Genomic DNA, 24,102 nt, shown 5'->3' on the forward strand with positions numbered 1-24,102 from the left:
GTGTTACATCTGTATATAACTTTTTGTAGTTATTTTCATCAACAGAACTCTCAACTACAGAGGACTTGAATAACTTTTGAAAGTAAGCTTTGTTTAGATTATGATTAAACTTCTGTGCTTTTAAAAATGATTGTTTATACCTCTTGTGGCCTGTCTTGAAAAAAGAAATTTATTTCGAGGATACATAAAATATATAAATCTGTGGTGAGTGATTATATAAGAGTAAGCTATTTTTAGGTAGAAGCTTTGCAACCATAATGAGACAGGAGTGTGCTTAACAGAATCTCAGTTGGGATTTTCATACTAGATGCCTCAGAAGGCTATGCATTCTGCACTGTTGGAAAGTACCTTTCAAACCTTTTCTGTTTGAGGGAATGCTAGTTTTTGCAAATTTTGATGCAAACATCAATTCTTGAGTAGACCTATTTAAAGATATTTTTCTAATTATAAAGTTATGAGAGATATATGGAAGATACACAGGAGTATACAGAAAGCTATTTTCTTTTAATATGGAGAGACAATATAAAAACCAGAGCCTAGCAAACCACTGGTGGGATTTTGGTATATCTTTGTTTATGCATATTTGCATACACACAAATACAGGATACATTACTGTTTTCTATCCTACATTATTTTCAGTGGTATCAGAGTGAATATTTTTCTTTTTCAGACCTACTCTTTGAAAACATGTCTGCATAAGAAGTGAATTATTTTAACTCCCATTATCAGTATAGGAGTGGTCTTTTTACTATGCCCTTACTCTTACCCAATATTATTGTTTTTACAATTTTATTGAGGTATAACTGATGTACAGTAAACAACATATTTAAAGTGTAGCTTAGTTTTGATGTGTGTTTCAGTAGTGAAACCATCAACCCAATCAAGATAAAGACTACTTATCTTATCTACTCCAGAAGTTTGTTCTTGCTGTTTGTAAGAGCTCCCACTTTCCCACCTCCCCCAATACACAGGCACTATTGATCAACTTTCTATCACTGGGGTTCAATAAGCATTTTCTGGAATTTTACGTAAATGGAATCATTGGAGGTGTAGGAGGTTTGGCTTCTTTAATTCAGCATGATCTGAGATTCATCCATATTGTTGCATGTACCGATAGTTTGTTCCTCTTCATTGCTGAGTAGTTGTCCATTTGGTGGTGTCCCACAACATTTCCCCCTTGTTGGTAGACATATGGTGGTGGTTCCAGATTTTGGCTCTTGCAGATAAAGCTATTAGTATTTGTGTACAAGTCTCTTACGGACATATTTCGTTTCATTTAGGTAAATACGTAGGAATAAGTAGAATGGCCAGCTCATATGGGGAATGAATGAATGTGGGGCTTTTTATTTATTTATTTTTTTGTTTTGATTTTTTAAAAACTTGAAGTAGGATTCATAATACATAAAAATAACTATTTTGAGGGTGTAATACAGTGGCATTTAGTAAGTCACAGTGTTGTGCAACCGTTACCTCTGTCTCCTTGCAAAACAGTTTTCATCACTTCAGAAGGGAACCTTGTACCCAAGAAGCCATCACTCCCCATCCCCTAAAATGACTAATCTCTATTTTGTCCCTATGGAGTTCCTGTTTGGAACATTTAACATAAATGACTCCTATGATATGTGAACTTTTGATGTCTGGCTTTTCACTTACATATTGTTTTCAGTCTTCATGCACATAGTAGCATGTTTCAGTACTTCGTTCCTTTTTAGAGCTGAAGAGTTTTCCATTGTACATATATAACACATTTTATTTATTCATTTGTTTATGGACATTGGGGTTGTTTCTAGCTTTTGGTGGTTGGAAATAGTGCTGCTTTCAACATTTTTTACAGGTATTTGTTTGAACACGTGTCAGCTCTTTGGGAGTATGCATAGGAACAAAGTTCCTGGGTTAGGTGGTGGGTCTAGGTTTAGCTTTCTGTGGAAGCACCAAACTGTTTACCACAGCATGTGCCCCGTTTTGTGTCCCCACCAGCAGTGTACAAGGCTTCATTTTCTTTATAACCTTGTCAACACTTGTTATTTTCATTTTTAAAAATTTCAAGAGATTTATTTATTTTAAAGAGAGAGCATGAACATGAAGGGGGAGAGGAAAACTCAGAGTCCATGCTGAGTGCATGATGTGGGGCTGGATCTCATAAAAATGAGATTACGACCTGAGCTGAAACTAAGAGTCAGATGCTCAACTGACTATGCCACCTAGGTGCCTCTGTTATTTTCCTTTTAAAAAAATAAGTCATTCTAGTGGGTGTAAAGTGCTATCTGAATATTGTAATGATTTGCATTCTCTAATGATTGAAGGTGTTGAACATCTTTTCATATAGTTGTTGGCCATTTGTATGTTTCGAGAAATGTCTCTTCAAGTTTGCACATTTTTAAATCATGTTGTCATTCTGTTGCTGAGTTATAGGAGTTCCTTATACAGTCTCAATACAAATACTTTATTGGGTATGTGGTTTACAAATATTTTCTCCCAGACTCCCAGTCTCTTGCTTGCCTTTCTCTTAACATTATCTTTTGAAAAGCAAAAGTTTTGATATTGATGATGTCCAAGTTCCGTGTGTGTGTGTGTGTGTGTGTGTGTGTGTGTGTAGCTTTTTGCTACCTATTTAAGAAATCTTTGCTAAGCTCATGGTTGCTAAGACTTTCTCCTGTGTTTTCTTCCAGAAGTGTTCTAATTTTAGCTTTATATTTGGGTCTGTAATCCATTAAGAGTTAGATTTTCTTTTTGTTTTTGTTCTCTTTTTGATATATTGAGAGAAACTAGAGTCCAAAATAAACAGATATCCTTATTTGTATCAGAAGACGCAATATTGTTAAGAAGTCTGGTCTCCCCAAATTGATTTATACAGTCAAAGTAATCCCAGAAAGAATTCCATCAGGGTTTTTGTTTTTTATTTATTTTTTGGGGGTAGAAATTGACAAACTGATTCTAAAATTTATATGGAAATGCAAAGGACCTGTAGTATCCAAACCAATTTTGAAAGAGAACAGAGTTATAGGATTTAGACTACCTGACTACCTGATTTCAACACTTTCTATAAAGTTATGGAATTGAGAAATTGAGAAAATATGGTATTAATATGGTGTAAAAACATACGAATCAGTGCAACAGAGCAACAGATTAGGGAGTCGAGAAATGACCCCACACATATCTGGTTAACTGATTTTTTTTTTTTTTTTTTTTAAGAGAGAGGGAGCAAGCAGGGAAGGGCAGAGAGAGAGAGAGAATCTCAAGTAGACTCCTCGCTGAGCGTGGTGTGACATAGGACTCATAGGACCCTGAGATCTCAACCTGAGCTGAAGTCAGGAGTCAGATGCTTCACTGACTGAGTCACCCAGGTGCCCTGCATCCTTAGTTTTATCTTTAATCTGAAGTTCCTTTGCAGTGGCCTTTATGATAATGGGTATATTTTCGAGGTTAATATAGTCCATAAATCTTCATAACCAAGCTCTCATAATCTGCAGTATTAACACAATATCCTGAAGGTACTGTACCTCCTGCACTTTACCCTTGGCCATGTGGAACGTGGACCATGTGAAGACACAGTCATCAGTCTCTATATATCCTGTGTAGGTATATCATATATTTTTTTTGACAAATATAGAAGACTTTCTAATTCATGGGTACACACACTCCATTTGGAGACTAACCAAAGGCAATAAAGAGCCACTGAAAAGCTTTGAGAAGTATTGCTAGATTTGCATTTTTAATATATGAGCAGGATAGGAATGTGAAGTGTCTTTTTCACACTATAATCTCAGACTATAATCTCTCTATGGTTTAACCAATCTCTTACTGTACTTTGTATCTCTAGCACTTACTTTGAAAGAGTAGTAGGTGTTCAGTGAAAAAAAATTTTTTTAGGATTTTACTTATTTGACAGAGCACAAGCAGGGGGAGTGGCAGGCAGAAGGAGAGGGAGAAGTAGGCTTCCCGCAGACCAGGGAGTTCCCTGTGGGGCTCCATCCCAGGACCCTGGGATCATGACCCAAGCCGAAGGCTGTCACTTAACCAACCGGCCACGCAGGTGCCCCCCAATTTTTTTTTTTTTTTAACTACATGGAAGTTCTCCTAAGTCAGTTAATTCTTATCCAAGGTTCACATCAGAATGATCTGTAGTGCTTTGGAAAAAAAACATTATATGTATTACTGTTAGGATTAGCGTTAAAGAAATAGGAAACTCCAAATCACCTAATAATTAGCTTAAGTAAGTTAGACTCTTTTTCCACCTTAAAGTAGATAGGATGTAGGAAGTCTGGGCCTGTCTGGGCCTGACATAGCAGTTTCAGATGTTAGGGGCTATTCCATATATCAACTTATGGTCAGTAGGAAGGAGCAGAGAGAAAAATTGGAGTGTGCCCTTCCCTTTAAGGAAATATGGTGAGTTCCTCACAATGCTTCCATTCTTCGTGGGCGGAACTTAGTCATATGGCCTGAGCTGCCAGAGAAACTGAGAAATAATCTTTGAGCTGGAGGGCAATAATGTAGCCACGTAACAGATCAGGATTCTCCCAGATGGTAGGAGAAATTAGCAACTTCTGTAACAGTACACAAGCCTTATTCAATTCTTGAGAGGCTTGATTCAGTAGGTCTAGGCTAAGACTGGGCCTTCTAATTAAAAAAAAAAAAACAGATCCTATAGCTGATCTAGATATATTCTTCATGATGGAGAACCTTGGCTCTACGCCAGGTTTTGAACAGGACAGATCTACTCATTCTTGTAATGAGAAATCTTTCTGCTGGAGGGTATGGATTCAGCCAGGTTTCTAATCTGCTTTTTATGACTTTGCCGTTTGACAGTGGTGTAATCACTGACAGGGGTCCAAGTGATGGTTTTAACAAATAATTTTGCTGTAATCCAGGTCAGTCTGCTTTGCATACCCCGCCCCCATTTTCCTGGTGCACCAAACCTGTAACCGTTACCTTCCTGGACAACAGCTACCCCTGCCCCCTCCGCTCCCCGCTCCGTCTCGCCAAAGTGAAACCTTCTGCTTCTAGACTTATATTTCCATCAACAGTGTTCTTGCCACAGCATGGATTGGAAAGCTTACGAGATTTGAAGTTAAAAGATGTTGGTTTCAGTTCTTATTCCTCTGCTAATCTATGACAAGGAGCTTAAACTTGATGATCTTCAGTTTATATATACACACACCTCCCCGCCCCATATATTCCTTATAGGGTTGTTAGGATTTAATGAACTAAAGGTATGTAAAAGTGCCTTTTAAACTGTAAAATGCTATGCATATACTTTATCAGTAGTAGATACAAAATTAGCCCCTGTGTACACAGAATCATAGTTTATACAAATGCTTATGAAATTGTCCTTTTTTTTTCCTAAATAAACTCATACTGAAGTTAAAATAATGAGATTTTTAGGATATTTCTGCTTAGGGTCCTGCACTTAAATTATTTCTTGGTAAACCTTAAAATATAAATAGTAGTTGAAGAAATCCTATCCAAAAAATTATTTTTTAAAATAAGTCTTTTTAGCACATACTTATCATTTCTGGTGTTCTTCATTCCTTTGTATAGATGAATATTTCCATCTGGTATCATTTTTCTTCTGCTTGAAAGGCTTAAATGTTTTTTCTCAGAGTGTAGGCCTGCAGGTGATGGCTTCTTTCAGATTTTGAATGTCTGCACACACCATCTTCAGTCAAAAAAATTATTTTGCTTTGCTTCAGGGCCCCTTTACCTCTCTTATTACTATGTAACTTAATGTTTATTTAAAAATAATTTCAGTGCTTATTTTTAAGCGTGTTCCAGGAACCATTCTGAATAGTAGGGAATTCAGTTTTCAACGGATACTTGATGGAGTTAAAAAGACAGGATTATAAAAATACTTTAAAAAATTTCAGAATCTTTATTATAGGCTGATTTAGAATTTTACCATTTTTATACAGCCAACACCAATTTATTACATTACATTGAAAGTTGTTTAAAGTGTGTTTAATATATACCATTACATGTGTCAGTTCAGCATTTTTTTGTGTACGTGATACATGAAAACTTTTTGAAACTTTTAATACATTATACTATGAAGTAGAATAATATATATAGGAAATTATGCATTGAAATCTGCATAGTGCTTTTAGGAATATAATCCTATAACTGCTACTTCTGGAATATAAAATAAACATACTTGTGGAAACTTTAATTTAGTGTAAATGTACCTTATAGAAGAGTTATAATCCTAGTCAAATGATTCAATTTTGGAATTGGAAAATTTTTATGAGCTCTTACTTATACCAAATTATTTTAAATGCCAGAACGACTGAGCAAGGCAGAGGAATAAATATGTATTGAATCTACTGTTGGTTGTACACTGTGGACGTAAATAGTTCAACATTGTTCTATTGTTTGTGTATATTACTAGTCTTACTGATTTTATTTCTTTGGGATATTATTTTTAAGTAAGTCTAACAAAAAGTATTAAATATTCCGAGTTTATATTCTTCCAAGTATCGTTATCATCTTGCTCTTATAAACCTCCACGTATTTGCCAGATATTTATTCAGTGCCTGTTTATTGGGCTCTGTCCTACACCTAGGAGTAGCCAGTTATCCCCCAAATTCCTTCTTGAATTAAATGTCTGAAGATATACTTGGAAATAATTGACTTTAACAGATTATTAGCAAAAACCATTAGCAGTTTAACAAGCTCTATTGAGGTCGTTTTACCTAGAGTATGTCACTAAGTCAGAAACCAAGTACAGGCCCTCTTCATCTTTCTCAGGGCAGAACCTAAGGGCAGAGAGGCACAGAGGTAATTCCCAACGGGATTTCCTTTTCTCTTGGCTTGAGCTGGGTTGAGGAAGATGCCAATGCCAGTAAGAAAGGGACATTTTTTTAGTGATGCCAAGAGCCAGTGACCGTTGACTGTAAACGACAGGAAAATGAACAGCTATCATGTTTTGGGGTGACCAGGTTAGTGAGAATGAGGCTTCGGAAGGCTTGGAAATGATCTCATTTTTAATCTCAGGGCAGACTCTTATGTTGTGTATAATGTTAAGAGAATAGAGGCTTCTTACTGCGTCACATGCTGGGATCTGTAAGTTGATGACCTCTTTTGTTTCTTATTCTCTGTATTTCGCATATGCATGTTGAGGCAAAAGCAATTAGGAGAAAACTTTATTACCCATACCTACCCATCTAAATCTGTGCATCTACGCTGCCTTTTCTCTTGAAACTAAGGGTGAACTTTCTGTGCCCTGACAAGGGCCAACTGTACACTTGTGGATTAGATCCCATTTTTAGCAAACTCAAGAACATCATTCTAGCAATTCTCTCCTCTCTCTACCTCATCATTAATTTAAGCCCTCTCTCTATTGAATCTTTGATCAGTACAGAAACATTCTGGTTGTCTTCTGTACGAAAGCCTTATTGACTCTCCTGTCCCCTTCCAGCAGGTGCTCCAGTTGTCTTCTTTCCTTTTAGCAAAACTTCTTAGGAATGGGCCATACTCTCTTGAGTTTCCTTCTCTCATTTTTCTTGACCCACTCCACTCAGGTATTTGCCTTCAGCATCCTCTCAACACTCCACTGAAACTACTTGTGTTAAGTTCACCATTGATCTCATCACCAAATCCAGAGGTCCTTTTTTCCTAGTTCCCATATTATTTTTATCACTGGTGTTTGACATGGTTGATCACTTATTCCTCTTTGAAATACTTCTCAGAGGCTTACAGGATACCACACACTCCTGGTATTCCTTCTGTCTCTCTTCCTCTCTTTTTTGGTTTCCTTGTGCTGGTTCTTTCACTTCTCCAATCAGAAGAAAATAGAAGTCTTTGGTTTTCTTCCTGTTTACACCTCGCTTTCTCCCTCAATGATTCTTTCTACTGTTACAGCTTGTAATATATTTTGCAGATGACTCCCAGAGTTCTATCTCCAACCTGGACCTCTTCCTTGGACACCTCATTTGATGTCTACTTGACACCTACACTTGGATGTCTGGTAGCATCTCACACTTAACATATACGAAATGAAGTTCCTGATTGTCCCTGTTCCTTCTGGAGTCTTTCCCATTTTGGGTAACGATGGCTCTATCTTTAGTTGCTTAGGCCAGAACTGTGAAATCATCCTTAATTTTTTTTGTTCTTTTTTCTTGTATCTCCTACATAGGCAGTCTGTCAGCAAATCATTTAGGCCTTCCAACAAAGAGTGTTCAGAATCTCACTACATAGGGGCACCTTCATTGTTCTTTCACATCTCCTACCTGGGCTGTTGCTGCAGCCTCTGAAAGGATCTTGTTGATTTCTGCTCTTCACCTCCCCCCGGTTCTCCACAAGGTCAGCCAGAGAGATCATATTCAAATATAAATCAGATGAGGTTACTCCTCTGTACAGACCCCTCCATCAGTTTCCCTTCACTCAGAATCAAAGCCAAAGATTTTAAGGCCATCTGCACATCTGCAAGCTTTATACAGTCCTTCTTCCCCCACCACAACTGCCTTGCTTATCCTGCCTCCATCTCCATAGTCTCTTGTCAGACAGATCTGCTTTGGTCACTGAGGCATAGTTGTTTTTGAATAAGTGTCTTTTTCAAAAGGACTGAAGAAAAGGCCTTCAGGAACATAAGGAAGTCCTTTTTCTTTTTCTTTTTTTAATATATATTTTTTATTTTTTAATAAGCATATGATGTATTATTAGCCCCAGGAGTACAGGTCTGTGAATCGCCAGCTTTACACACTTCACAGCACTCACCATAGCACATACTCTCCCCAGTGTCCATAACCTCACCACCCTCTCCCAACACCCCTCCCCCGGGCCACCCTTAGCTTGTTTTGTGACATTAAGAGTCTCTTATGGCTGGGGCGCCTGGGTGGCTCAGTGGGTTAAGCCGCTGCCTTTGGCTCAGGTCATGATCCCAGGTCCTGGGTTCCAGCCCCACATCGGGCTTTCTGCTCAGCAGGGAGCCTGCTTCCTCCTCTCTCTCTGCCTGCCTCTCTGCCTACTTGTGATTTCTCTCTGTCAAATAAATAAATAAAATCTTTAAAAAAAAAAAAAAGAGTCTCTTATGGTTTGTCTCCCTCCCAATCCCATCTTGTTTCATTTATTCTTCTCCTACCCCCCAAACCCACTACGTTGCATCTCCACTTCCTCATATCAGGGAGATCATATGATAGTTGTCTTTCTCTGACTTATTTCGCTAAGCATAATACCCTCTAGTAAGGAAGTCCTTTTTCAAAAGGACTGAAGAAAAGGCCTTCAGGAACATAAGGAAATGCATTACACGGAGAGCATAGAAGGCCATGATGGGATAGTATAGAAGGGCATTAGAATCTGTGAAAACTTGGAGGTGTAATGTGTGTAAAGATGCTTTGTAAATCTTTAAAACAAAGTAAATATATCCTGTGGTCATGAGGATATATATTATTACACTTGATTGTGCCTCAGACAGGGATCAGACCTTAATTTTCCTGGGCCTGGAGATGAGGGTGTGATTCATCCTGGCGATGGATTTAGAAGTAACTCTGTCATTCACACAAGGGCTCTATCCTTGTACACCAAAACAGTTAGGTAGCCTTCCAGGAGCAGAAGAGCCCTTACCAGCTCTAAAGAACCAGACCCACTGTAACAGCTGTGGCCATAGCAAAGAATCATCTAAAGCACACATCTCTTAAGAAGTTTTGAAGTCAATATAGTGTTGATCCTATAACCACAAAAATAATTGTCAGTGTAATTCCTTACCTGAGAGATGAAACTAGATGTTTTAAATTCAAGGTCTAGAGTATTTCAGTGTTAAGCAAAAACATTCTGTGTTATTGTAGCCATGCACCCAATAATGAGTAAGGCTAATGCTATTTAGCTGATGGGAGTGTGGCCAGTTGAAAGAGTTTTATGAGACTGATCAAGACCAGAATCTCACCTAACCTGTAATTGGGTAATTGGACACAATATTCTGTGAATACTCATCACCTACTCCTCACTTAGTAGTGTGTTTTTGCCAGCTGTAATTATTGTCTCCGCCCAACTTAACCTCTGTGGACATGGGGAAATAGCAGGGTACTTTATAGAATGAGAGTAGATAAAATATGTGTGCACTGGCTAGCATGTAACTTTTTAAAACTCTTGATTCTTCAGCCGGCATCTGCTCACTGTGTGAAGAACACTTTGGAAGTGTTCATTGTGAATTTCCACCTGCCAGCATGAAATGGAGTAAAATGTAAGATGATCGTGTTGCTGTGGTTTGAGACGATGAGTGGAAAGGCTTTATTTGCATTAGTCTAAAGTGGTACAGACATGGAGCATGTATATTTTTATTATTAAGAGAGTGTGATGGTTTGGTCCTTAAATTATTCCTAATAAGTTTGACATTTACGTTCACTTTGTTATATGTTAATTTTAGTTATGGAAAAGTTAAGAGGGCTGAGGGTGTAAATTTTTTTTTTTTAAGATTTTATTTATTTAGGGGCGCCTGGGTGGCTCAGTGGGTTAGAACCTCTGCCTTCGGCTCAGGTCGTGATCCCGGAGTCCTGGGATCGAGCCCCGCGTCGGGCTCTCTGCTCCGCAGGGAGCCTGCTTCCTCCCCTCTCTTTCTCTGCCTGCCTCTCTGCCTACTTATGATCTCTCTGTCTTTCAAATAAATAAATAAAATCTTTTTTTTTTTAAAGATTTTATTTATTTGACAGAGAGAGAGATCACAAGTAGGCAGAGAGGCAGGCAGAAAGAGAGGAAGGGAAGCAGGCTCCCTGCGGAGCAGAGAGCCCGACGTGGGGCTCGATCCCAGGACCCTGGGATCACGACCTGAGCTGAAGGCAGAGGCTTTAACCCACTGAGCCACCCAGGCACGCCAAGGGTGTAAATTTTTTATTTGAATTTTATATTTAATTTGAAAAATATCACCCGTGTTCTAGAAATGTTCTAATGTAATTATAAACACATATGTTGGGCGTCTGCACTAATTTTTAAATGCCAGGTTGTCCCCTGGTGTTGCTGAAATACTGAGATTGCAGAGGATTTGGAATTCCATTGTTCCAGGGTTACTGAGTTAGTATGTTCTTAGATGCTTCCCTAAAGCAATGAACACCTCTTTACTGTAGTTTCTGCGATGTATATACCTACTCTCAGGTAAATCACTGTACCTGATGAAAGAAATTGCTGTTTTGTGTGTAATTTTCGAGGAAGGGATCTTCAGTGCAGAAGATCCTGTTATGCTTGAAACAAGGACAAGTGTAGTCAGGTCAATGAGATAAAAACAAGGTAAGAGCTAGAATAGTGGTGAGAGCTTCTTCTCCTGCTTCTGCTTCTCACCCTTTTCACTCCTCTTAAGAACAAGTGAGAACATATGTCCAAAGTAGCAGAAATGAAGTGGTGCTTATTTTAGATGGATAAAGGGGTAAATTGGATTTTGAATAAGATTTTGTTGAGGGAACATGGTATTTGGGGGCCTCAGTCATTTATTTTGCCACTATTCTGAAGTCTAGATGAATGTAGGTATAAAACTAATGTATTTGTGAAGTAGAAGGGTTAATTTAGTTGATTCATATATTGAAAGCTTCAGTTTCAACAGTGCATTTGCATTTTGATATTTGAAAAGCTGTAAGGATAAAGCTAAAGGGAGCCAGGTGGGCAGGGTTGAAGGAGCTTGGATCCTCCTACAGTGGTATTTCTGGAATCTAGATATTTAACAGTGCTGTAGAGATCTTTTCCATTTGAAGAAAGGATAATTTTGGACATTGTGCTCAATTTTGTAGTCCTTGTTTACAGATAAATGAGTTGTCTTACCCATGAAATGGAGGGAGAACAATTTGGGGTGGTTGTTGTCATCGTTGTTGTTGCTTTAAGTTGACTCCAGCCGAAATAAGAGTACTTCCTCCTCTGGAGATAAATTGTAGATTGTAGGAATATTTACAAGTATTTTGCAATTTCTTAAAAACTGTAACTATAGAAGTACTTAACTTTTTTCCAGTTTTGTATGCCCTTGTTGATTTAGCATTTATTGCTATTCTTATTTCATGATCACAGCTCTAATAATAATCTCATTGCTTTAATGATAAACACTAAGGTGCCTGAGGACTAGAACTATTCCCAAGATAATAAAGGTTTTATTCTGTTTCTTCTGTGAATGTAGCATTTCATTAAAGCTGTATTTTTAAGTTCTGTCCAGGGCTCTCCGTGTTGAACCTGATGTGTGGCTCTCAGCAACTCAGGGCCACAAAGGACTCTGGAGTCAGAACCACAGGGAGGAGAAGGTGCCAGGGAGCGTCAGGAGGTCTGAAAGGGTGAGATTCAACAGAGAGACTAATTCAGAGAGCAGGCTGAGTTCTGTGGCTCCCAGGACCCATCAGAGCTTCCACCTGGGGGAGGTTGTGGAGTCACCCTGCCCAGTGCTTTTCAAACTGTTGGAATAGTCCCCACTTTGGATGAAGGGGAGGGAAAGCTGTAGTGCTCCTTGTTGTCCCAGTGTCAGCCAGCACAGCTTTCTGAAACATCTGCTTCCTGTGTTGGGGTTATTTTTGAGAAAGGTTCTGCTTTGCTAAAGTAAAAAAAAAAATTAAAAAAAAAATATATGGTTGAAGACTACTGTTAGAGAATTCCACTATTATCTAATAATCTAATTTTTAGATGAGGCAGCTAGGGAACATGAGACTTCTGAGATTGCACCTTGGTAACGGTAGATCTCTTTTCTGGAAGTTGAGGGAGATTACAGAATAGTTTTGATTCCTAGAGTCCTGATATCAAGACAGGTGAAACTGTCCGCAGCAAATCTAGCACCTGCTGTTTTGTAGGAGGGTCAGCTTGCTTAAATTTCGGGAGGTGTTTGTTAACTGCGAAGTTTGAAATGCTCTTGAATTAGGTAGGAGGAATTGATCATTTCATTAAAAGATGAAAAATGAAACCAGTCTTTGCCTTTGTTATAATCTCTTTTTGTTGTTGTTATTAGTGTGCTAAATTCATGGTAAAATATGGAACCGTAACCAAAATACGGAATTGAAAAATTAAGTCAATTCAAATTGTCAATTGCTTGGCCACTCGTTTCCTTTTATATATCAGCTATTTTGAAAGTGAGCTGGAAGATTATATCTTATGCTTTATTTATTATTATTATTATTATTATATTTAGAGAGCGTGCAAGTGGGATGGGTAGGCAGAGGGCAAGAGAGAATCTCGAGCAGACTCCTCACTGAGTGCGAGCCCAGGTCGGGGCTTGATTCCACCACCCTGAGATCCTGACCTGAGCCAAAATCAAGAGTCCAATGCTTAACCCGACTGAGCCACCCAGTGGCCCGATCATAACGTACATGTTTTAATATTCAGAATGTTTTAATTATTTTGTTCGAAAGCTGGCTTAATTTCATGATTAATGATGAGAGAGGGTGTCTCTGTTTTTAAAACGTTTTATCTGATTTCTGAATCGGCCTCTGTTCTTACACTAGAATCTTGGTCCTTTGAGCCAAATTTGCTAGTCCTAATCTGTTTTCATTAGCTAGAGCTGTTGTAAGAAAAGGCCCCACGGGAAGAATAGAATTGGCTTAGTAAGTGTGCTTATTCATCTGTGCATGTATATAACACGGCTGTTTTCATTTCTGATGTTGCAGTTGAACTGGATGAAAAGCAAATAAATTTTGGGGCACCTGGGTGGCTCAGTGGGTTAAGCCGCTGTCTTCAGCTCAGGTCATGATCTCAGGGTCCTGGGATCGAGTCCCACATCAGGCTCTCAGCTCAGCAAGGAGCCTGCTTCCCTCTCCCTCTCTCTCTGCCTGCCTCTCTGCCTGCTTGTGATCTCTGTCAAATAAATAAATTTAAAAAAAAAAAGCAAATAAATTTTACATCTTTCATGCGTAAGACTGTGGCTCCTGCCACTCTGAAGTCTTTTCATGTTTCTCTCTTCTCTTCTAGGTGAGGAATTTTAAATTGGAACAGGAGCAAGAAAAAAACAAAATTTTGTCAGAAGCACTGGAGACCCTGGCCACCGAGCATCATGAATTAGAGCGGTCTCTGGTTGAAGGCTCCCCACCTCGCAGCATCCTCAGTGAGGACGAGTTCTATGATGCGCTGTCAGGTAACTCTAGCATCCCGCCACCCGTGGTGCTTGGTGAACTGAAGCCCACCACCTAAATGTCTGTGAGGGTCGATGTCACCTGCAGCGTCCTGGACCTGGCAGCTGAGACGCAGCACTACCGCTCCCCAAACGGTCTGCCTTTCGTGTGGTGTTACCGAGGCAGGAGCCTGAAAGTCGAGAATGAGTCTGCCGACGCTGGTGGCGTATGCTAAACTGGAGAGAGGGCGCTGCTAAAATTCAACAAATTTTATTTCTTTTTCCTTTATCCAGGGACCATTAAATACCTCCTACTTCCGGGTGCTGTTATGTGTCTCAGGCTAGAGCAAGGGACAGTTTCTGTCATCAGAGAGTACTCTGTATCCTCAGAGGGTTCAGATGAGGGATGTGGTTAGCGCACAGTATGCTGAGTGCCAGAGTAGCGGTGACCCCTCGGTGGCTGGAGCAGAGAGAAGTGCTTACTTCTGCCTCAGAAATACATGCCAAAAAACTGACAAACTGATGTGCATGGACTCCATTGTCTAAATTGGAGTCCTGCCTCTGACATTAGCCGGCCTTGTGACCTTGGACAAGTTCTGTGACCTCTCAGGTTCTGTGTTGACACGTATTTAAAATGGGGATAAGTATATCCATTTCCACAGGCTGAGTCAGGATTAAATGAGTTCTTGTGTTTAAACTGGGTTTAGGATGGGGCCTGATGCGTACTAGGTAATCCAAAAACAGATGTATGTGGGGAGCTAAATGACTTGGGAGGGGATGGCCCACTAAGCAGTTTTGACCTTTGAAGAATTTACTTCAGAGTTTCTGAGGTGGGTGTGTGTCAGAGAGTGGCTGGAGATGAGTGAGGCTGAGAACAGCTCTCTTATGTGAGGAAATCAAGTTCTTAACAGAATAGATGGATGTACGCAATTACTGTTCTTGTTGAACTTGACCATGAAAGCAGGAGATCCCGGTGGATAGGGAGTGAAAGGACCACATTCAAAGTAGGAGATTAAAGGAAGCACCGTGAGAGGTAATAGAAATGAGAACTAAAGAAGATGGGGTTGAGGAAATTAAAATGGTGATCATCTAAGACAGGGAAAATGATTGTTTGGTGGGATTTTGGCAAAGAGATTCGTTATGTGAGATAAACAGAGCAAATAGGACTTTTATTGTGGGAAGTATGATATAATGAAAAGAATGAGAAGTAGTTTTAATAGCCAGATTTTGGAATCATTAGAGAAAAGATTATACTGATGATGATGTTGTCTTAGATAAGGCATTAGTGAAAGGAGTGACTCACTGGGGAGAGAAAGTGAAGCTAGGATTTGAAAGCAGTGGGATGAGTGGCAGGGCAAAGGAAGTATTTAACATGAGTGAGAGAAGTGGGAAGGGAGGAGGAATGACATTGGAGGCTATAAACATTTTTTCACACCTACCCTGTGCCAAGTCCTATAGTGTTATCTTCTGTATTCCTTCCATTTGGGGCATCCAAAAGGGAAAGTCGCTAGAGGGATCATAGGATTAAATGCAAGGAGGTCTGAATATACAAGAGCCCAGACACTTCAGCTCATCTTTTATGGTCTTTTTTTTTTTTTTTTTAAAGAGAGAAAAAATTTAATGTTCATTAAGAAAAATTGTTATAAATGACTCAGTATAAAAGTGCGTGCAGGGGCTCCTGGGTGGCTCAGTGGGTTAAGCCTCTGCCTTCAGCTCAGGTCATGATTCTCAGAGTCCTGGGAGCCAGCTCCGCATCAGGCTCCTTACTCAGTGGGGAGCCTGTTCCCACCTCTCTCTCTGCCTGCCTCTCAGCCTACTTGTGATCTCTCTCTCTCTCTCTCTCTCTGTCAAATAAATAAATAAAATCTTAAAAAAAGAAAGAAAGAAAGAAAAAAGAATGTGCATTACCCAGTGAAGTTTTCTGTTCATCCCTTATCCTAGTTATGTACTCTTCCTTGTAAGGTCTTACAGCCTGATCCATTCTCTTCCAGGCCTTTTTAAAGCAGTCCCCTGCGTATGTGTACATGTTCATATGGCTTCATTTGTTGCAAATCAGGAGTGGAAGTGGCTGATGATCTTTCTGGATCTGCAGTTTCATGTAACAACATAACTTGGAAATCTTTCCCTTCGGTAGTACAACTCTAGCTCATTCTTTTTAAAGGTTGTGTAAAAGTCCGGGATATGATTCACCACTGTTTTCTTGATCATTCTCTTCTTGATAGACATTTAGCAGCTACTGTCATCTTTCTGCTTCTCCTATTTTAGCACCCAAAACACTCTCCCAGATCATCTCCTCTGGGAGGAAGAGATAAAAAGGACTGTAGTCCCCAGGTGAGGACTGGCAAATAACAACACAGCCCAAGTGCCAATTCAGACTGGTCTGCAGTACTTGTTGCTTTATGGTTTGCTGTGTTGAGGAGTATCGTGAGCCTGAGTGCAAGCGTCTGCGTCAATCAGCATGTTCTGCTGTGGTTGTAGAAATGAAGGAGAGGGACAGGTGCCATGTCTTTGCTCCTTCCTGCCCTGAATGACTCACCTGAGTTGCGTTGAATTTGCCTGAAGAGAGTACTTTCTGTGGCCACTCCTACTATTTCCACTAGAAATCTTGAAAATCATTTGAGGCGTGTATAACTGCATTAAGGTTAAGAGTCCAGTGCCCGGGGTTCAAGCTGTGGGCTGCTGATGACCTAGCCATATATTCACTGAGATCATAAAAGCCATCATTTGGGAATGACTTCATCTCTTCGCTGTACATCAACCTCCCCTCCTGCTTCCTTCTTCCTCTCTGTTAAAAAAGAAGAAATGTCCCTCCTCAGTGAAAGCCATCCCCTCTTCATTTGTTCATGTCCCCATCTCCTTGTACCTTCTCAAGAACTGCTGTTTGGTTATTGTTTTTTTACCTTCCCTTTCAATACCACATCACATTAAATACTAACTTAAAATTCCTGTAGTAGTTTCCTGTTGCTACTATAGCAGATTATCACGAATGTGCTTGAACAGCACAGATTTATTTTCTTACAGTGCTGGAGGTCAGAAGTCCCCAAATCAAGGTCTTGGTTAGAGCTGTGTTTCTTCTGGAGGCTCTGGGGGAGCATCTATTTCCTTGCCTTTTTTAATTTCTAGAGACCACTTGCATCTGTTGACTTGAGGCCCCATCCTCCATCCTCAAAGCTAGCAGTGTGACATCTTCCAGATGCTCTCTCTGACTCTGACTTTTCTCTCTCACTTTTTTAAAGGACCTTAGGGATATCAAGGGGCCCACCCAGGGTAACCTCTCCATCTCAGGATCCCAGCCACATCTGCAGAGTCCTCTTACCATGTAAGGTAATATAGCCACAGGTTCTGGAGGTTAGAATATGGACATGTTTGGGGGACCATTAGTCTGACCACCACAGTCCCCAAATTTATATCTCTAACCCTGACCTCTTGTTAGAGACTTACATACTCAACTATCAGGTGGATAAACAAATGAGTTTTTTATCTTTCTCTTAGATCTTCCACCTCCTCTTCCTCCTAGAGTTTACCTCATTTTAGTAAATGGCATCTCTTTCCTCTTCTAAAGCCAGACACCGACACCTCAAAGTGGTTTGTGACATTGATGTGCCCATCCATGAAACCCAGCCCAAAGCTTGTTCATTCTATCTTAAAATCGTACCTCAAAGCCATGTATGTTCTATTACTGTAGGGTTAAAGGTAGGTGCCGGGGCTGGAGGCTGTTGATAAATTATGACTCTCTTAATTCCTATATCCTTTGGAAAGTTACTTCGCTTTTCTGTACCTCATTTCTTCATCTGCAAGTGGGTCATGAGCTCACTGTGATAAACATGTACACTTAAAACGGCATCCAGCACACTGAGCTGTCACCTGTGCCATACCCACTCCCGCTCCTGTCCAGCCTCTTAACTACCGTGCTTCCGACCTTGCCCTCCTAAAATTCACTCTCTATACACCACCCACAATGACACTTTGTAGACGGCCACCTCATTGCATTCCCCTGCCTAAAATCCTGTGGTGGCTTCTCATGGCACTGAGATAAAAATCAGACTCCATAACATGCCTTCAAGGCTCCTGACATGATCCCCATCCTGCCTGTGTCCTCAAATCAGTCTTGTCCCCTTACTCCCTTCATTTAACTGCATTAGTCACCCTAGCCTTCCTCCAGCCCTGCAGCATGGTAGTGACAGCGGCTACTAGGTGTGGAGTTAAAGAAGACCAAGAAAAAGTATGCAAACCTATACTTCGTTTAAAGTTTTTTTTTTTTTAAAGCTGATTTTTAATTGCTGACTCCTAATAAAAGATTAAATCAAGCTACTATTTAAAAGATGTAAAAAGATTTTTTTTTTTTTTAAGATTTTATTTATTTATTTGACAGAGAGAAATCACAAGCAGGCAGAGAGGCAAGCAGAGAGAGAGAGGAGGAAGCAGGCTTCCCGCTGAGCAGAAAGCCCGATGTGGGGCTCGAACCCAGGACCTGGGATCATGACCTGAGCCGAAGGCAGCGGCTTAACCCACTGAGCCACCCAGGCACCCCAAAAGATGTAAAAAGATTTTTAAAGATTTTTCTCTTGAAATACTTGTAAATTCTTTTGACTCAATATTTAATCTTTAAAAGTCGCTTTTACAACTTCTTTTACTTCTTTTAAAACAACAGGATAATTTTATTTGTTTAGACCTAAAGGCCATGTGACTTCCTGTTTTCTCTCGGCTACTTTTCTCTTCTGTCCCTTTAGGTTTTGCAGATAAGCAGGATCAATGAGAATCTAATATAGCGGGTGAGACAAGACCTTGATGCAAGCATACAGTATAGACTGATTTTTCCAGCGCTGTGGGATCGCTTGGTCATTTTTACATTATTTTTCAAGTATGCTTGGTAACTAAAGATTTTGTGAAAAATTCGTGAAGCAAATAGATTTCTTATTCACAATTTGGTTGAATTTTGTTGTGTAACATGATTTAAAAGGAGCAGCATCTAATTGGGTGTGTGTGTGTGTTTAAGAAAAGAAGTAAAATGGTTATGTTGAGTGAAATTGCTGATCTTCCTATAAAATGACCCCTTCCTGGTACAGGGGCTAAGCCAGTCACGCACACTAAAGCAACAAGATATAAAGAGAAACGAAAGGAAAACTGGTTCTCTGGAAAAAACTGTTCTGCAAGCAAATGAAGTGTAGAAATAATAGAAAGAACCACTTTAGGGAAGAAGAGTGTGGGTCCTTGTTCGTATTCCTACCCTTTCCGTTCCAGTTTTTCTGTATTCTACCCTCTGCTCCTACCAGAGCTCTCAAATATCACTAACTTACCTCCTCCCCGGAGTAGTCTTTGCTGACTCCCCGTGGCAGAAGTAATCATTTCTTGTTTTGAGTTCCCTCACTGACACCTCTTCATGGGACTGTACTGGTGGTCTCTGTATGATCACGATTACCCTATCTTCCTAAATCCCTGAGTTCTTCTCTAAATGTTGAATGTAGGTTTTGAACAAATGCCACTGGTATTTCTGTCCTCCCTAAAAATATATTGGTATTCAATACAAGCACAAGAGAATCAGTAGTGCTTGCTGATTTCATACAGTCTGCACGCCCCACTGTGGATTCCGTGTAGGAGAGGACGGATGGCAGACAAGGAGTGAGCCGGGGTGAGGTGGTTCTAAGAGATTATCTAAGAGATAACATTTGTTCTTGAGGAATTTACAATCCAGTTGGGGCTATGAGACCTGCTCACAGAGAGCACGGTGTGGGGGGATGGAAATAGTAGCAAGGGTGGGGACAGTTCAGGGTGCTTGACTTTGTGAATCTCTGATCATCTTCTAAGGAATTATTTTTGAAACGTTTGTTACCAGTTAAGTAATTTTGTGGCTCTTATTGTTTAGAACTGGTATGATGGAACTAGCAGTTTCACCAAAATTTCTGCCTTTTGGATATTATAACTTCAAAATATATTGGTTTTCTTACTGTCTGTTCATTTTCCTTTTTAGAAACATGTTGAGATCAGTTGCTGAAGAAAGGCTTTCTTGCTAGGTTTTCCTCTTAATGCTATTTTGGTCGAAATGTGCATGAATAATGCATGCAATCCAATAGTGTAGACTGGCAAAACCGATAGATGATTATGTCATGAAATTGAAGCCAGTTTTAGCATTTCTCAGCAGTTCCAAGGGTGGTACTCGTGTCTTTTTAAGTCAAAAGTTTCAAAACGGAAAGTGGTAATATAAGGATTTTGGTTTCTTCTGGAGGAGAGTAACATAGGACCAGTTATGACCTATGTCAGAGTTTAATCCAGTAAGTACTCGAGGTCCTAGTGGAGGACACGTGATACCATCCCCACTGACATCTTCCATCTAGAAGACACGGGATCTGATCACCATGGTCACTGTTGTCTCCTTCTACAGTTTATTTTTGAAGTAGCTGTCCGTTTCTTATCTGGCCTTGTTCCATTTGTCTTTACTGTCATCTGCCCCTGCCTAGTGCCTGGCATTACCACCTCCCTCTGTATTCCTAGCACTCTCTTCTCTCTTGTTCCCCCCTCCCCTTTTTCTGGGAATTAGCCATACTGCCTTATTCTTGCCCGTTTTCTCGTTCTGTAACTTTCTGTGCATTCCTTCCTTATCTCTATATCCTTATCACTGATATTCCTTATCACTCTATTTCCCTTAAGGGTAGAGACCTTGTTGTATTAACTTTTGTATTTTCTCTACTGCCCAGTACAAAACATATTAATTAATTGATGTGATAGACAGCAAATTGAGTACCACAGAATATGGCTGTCATTAAACACCTTCCATGTTCTTCCATGAAGAAACATTCTGGAGAAAATCCGATGAGTAGCAGGGGCTCTTCATCTAGTTTTAGTTTTGTAATATTAAACAACTATCCAGCAGCTTACTTATATTCTCTACGTGTTGTCAGTAAACTTGCTGAGTGTAATTTATCTTTTAGGATTTGGCTTGACCTTCTGGGTCCATCTTCGTTTTCTGAAATGTTGTTATTGACTAAATTGATGTCTCCATTAAATATTTACTGTAAGCTGCATGCATTTTGTACTGTCCTTAGCACTGAGAGGATTTCACTAAGCGGACACAACTGTTGAGTGCCTACTGTGTGCCACGTGCTTTGTAGGCACAGTTATACCAAGATAGCTAAGACCCGGTCCTTCAATCTGGGGGGCTCGCATTCGGTCCAAGACGGTAGATGAATGCATGGAGAGCCAGTGTCAGTGCAGTGTACAAGGGATCCGGCCCTCCAGCCCACCCTAGCTGCTTGCTCTGACACGGGGCCTTCGAGTTTGCCAAACAGAGAGGGCCATGGTTTGACACTTGTCTCCTGTCTTTGGACCCACTCTCTCAGAAACCTTGATCCCAACATTGTTTTGACTGCACCACATCACCTCCATTTTTAAAAAAAGGTTTTATTTTTTTACTTATGTGAGAGCGAGAGAGCTCATGAGTGGAGAGGGAAGGAGTGGGAGAAGCAGACTCTCCTGCTGAGCAGGGACCCTGATAGGAAGCTGGATCTTAGGACCCAGGGATCATGACCTGAGCCGAAGGCAGATGCTTCATCAACTGAGCCACACAGGTGCCCCACATCATCTCCCATCTTTACACCACCCCTCACTCCACGTGTGCCCTCCTGTCCCTCCTTTGAGGCCTAGCTTGCTTGGGGCAACACGGGATCAGTTGCCTGCCTTTCTCTCCTTGCGTTGTACTCAGCTGGCAGAATGCTGCACCATCCCTCTATGCTGCACCATCCCTCTTCCCCGCTTCCAGCCCCAGTCCTCAAGGGACTAGGTGAGGCTGGAGACGTATCTAGGGCCACACCAGTGGGTCTAGCTGAATCTTCATGGCCTCTAAAGTCCATGTTGTGTTCTTTGGCAGCTCAGCAGTCCTACTCCTTGTCTGTAGTCCATTGCTTTCACATTCTGCTTTCATGCTTATGTCAGCTACAACTTCTCATGCCTTCTCCATCCTGTGCCATCTGAAGCCATTGTTTATGTCACCAAGAGACTCGTGATTCCACTGTCGAAGCTGTCACACACCTGGCTGTGTTCATACGTGTGCATGTTCTGCCTTCTCTGCTTTGCATTGATGAGTGTTGTGTCCCTAACTGAAACCACCCCCTCCATTTGTGCCTGGGATCCCCTCCACTCCTCACTGGACCTTCAGAAGGACATCTGTGCATCTCCTCCTCTTTCCCAGGTAATTCTTGTTCCCATCAACTGTCTCATCCTTACAGTGCTAAATCGTATAAAAATACCTTTGGGGCTCCTGGGTAGGTCAGTTGGTGAAGCATCTGCCTTTAGCTCAGGTCATGATTCCAGAGTTCTGGGATGGAGCCCCGTGTCGGGCTCTGCTCAGCGGGGAGTTGGTTTCTCCTTCTCCTGCTCTCTGTATCTCTGTCACTATCTCTGCCTCTCTCAAATAAGTGAAATAAAAAAAAAAAATACCTTTGATTCCATATTGCTTTCCATTCTGACCATCTGTCTTGAACACCCTGTTTGCCCATAGTGCTCTGGAACAGGTCACCATTGCACTGCACTCCGCTAACTGCGTGGTTCTTTCTCGGTTCTCCTCTTTCTTGACCTCTCACCAGCACTTAGAGTTGTTGGTTACACCCTCCTTCTTAGAACATTGTCTTTCCTTAGCTTCCAAAATAGCACACTTCATTTTCTTTCTCAGTTTCCTTTGCCAGTCGTTTTACATCCTTCCAACTTCTGATATTAGAGTGTCGCAGGGGCAGGCAGGTAACCTTTTTTCTGTCCATACTTACCTCTAGGTCCTTTATACTCCCAGGTGTGGTCTGAGGGTAGGCATCAGCATCACCTGGGAACTTGTTGGAAATGTAGGAACCTAAGGCCTCAGTTCAGACCTAGTAAATAAAAATAATGCATTTTTTCCCAAATCTGTAGGTGATTCATATGGACATTAAAGCTTGAGCAACATGGCCTTAAGTGGGCTCATGGTAGTCCTGTGCCTTTAAATATTGTCTGTATTCTGATAAATCCATAAGTTTGTATTTCCAGCCTTTGTCTTCCCCCTGAATTTCAGACTCATGTCTGTCTATCTACTTGGCAAATTCACTTTAATGTCTAAGAGAGCTCCTACATGTCTAAAAGGGTCCTGTAGAGAACTCTTGCTTTCTACTCAAAGCCTGCCCTTTTTGCAGTCTACTGCATTTTGGTAGATGGAAGGATCTGTCTTTCCAGATGCTTTGGCCAACCTTTGACTTTTGACCTTTGACTCTGGCAACCTTTGACTTCTCCATCATAGACAATTTTATTTTTGTGTGTCACATCCACCTTCAGTCAATCAATGAATTCTATTAGGTGGACCTTCAGAATACATCAGGGGCACCTGGGTGGCTTAGTCGGTTAAGCATCTGACTCTTGGTTTTGGCTCAGGTATGATCTTGGTTTTGGATCAGGGCTGTGGGATTGAGTCTATATCAGGCTCTGCACTGAGCGTAGAACCTGCTTGTGATTCACTCTCTCCCTCTCCTTCTGCCCTTCCTGCTCCCCTCCCAGCTTGTGCTCTCCCCTTAAAAATGAAAAATGAAATAATGAAATGAAATCTGGTCACTTGCCATATGAGAATCTTATCACCCAGACCTGCACCCCCACCATCTCTGGCCTGGGTGGTCACAGTGGTTTTCTGACTGCTCTCTCTGCCTGCAGCCTTATCTCCAGAAGTGTTCTTAACCCAGCATTCACAGCGATCATTCTGAAACATGAATCCATTCATGTCAGTTCTCTGCACTGAATCCTCCAATGGCTTTGCTTCTTGGCTGGAATAAAAGCCAAAGCCCAACATGATCTGGCCCTCGGCCACCATTCTGAAGTCTGCCTCTGTACTCCTCACTTCTGTCCCTCTGACCTCAGTTCTGGTTCTACAGCTTGCCAAGCATGCTCTCCCTTAGGCCTCTTTTTTCTTAGATTCAAGTTAGTTAACATATAGTGTAGTATTGGTTTCAGGAGTAGAATTTAGTGATTTTCACTTATATACAACACCCGGGACTCATCACAACAAGTGCCTTTCTTTTTTCTTTTTTTTTTTTTTTAAGATTTTATTTATTTATTTGACAGAGATCACAAGCAGGCAGAGAGGCAGGCAGAGAGAGAGAGGGGGAAGCAGG

General features: G+C 40.7%; 1 protein-coding gene across 1 annotated transcript in view; it reads left to right on the forward strand.

Moving 5' to 3' along the window:
• The window catches only part of OSBPL1A (oxysterol binding protein like 1A), a 237,375-nt gene that overhangs the window by 130,188 nt on the left and 83,085 nt on the right, over window positions 1-24,102 (forward strand). The window contains exon 16 of the mRNA XM_047696489.1: window positions 13,849-14,011. Within this exon, the coding sequence (XP_047552445.1) occupies window positions 13,849-14,011 (163 nt within the window). The remainder of the gene's footprint in view (window positions 1-13,848; window positions 14,012-24,102) is intronic.

Source organism: Lutra lutra, chromosome 12 (genome assembly GCF_902655055.1).
Source record: "Lutra lutra chromosome 12, mLutLut1.2, whole genome shotgun sequence".
Taxonomy (NCBI): domain Eukaryota; kingdom Metazoa; phylum Chordata; class Mammalia; order Carnivora; family Mustelidae; genus Lutra; species Lutra lutra.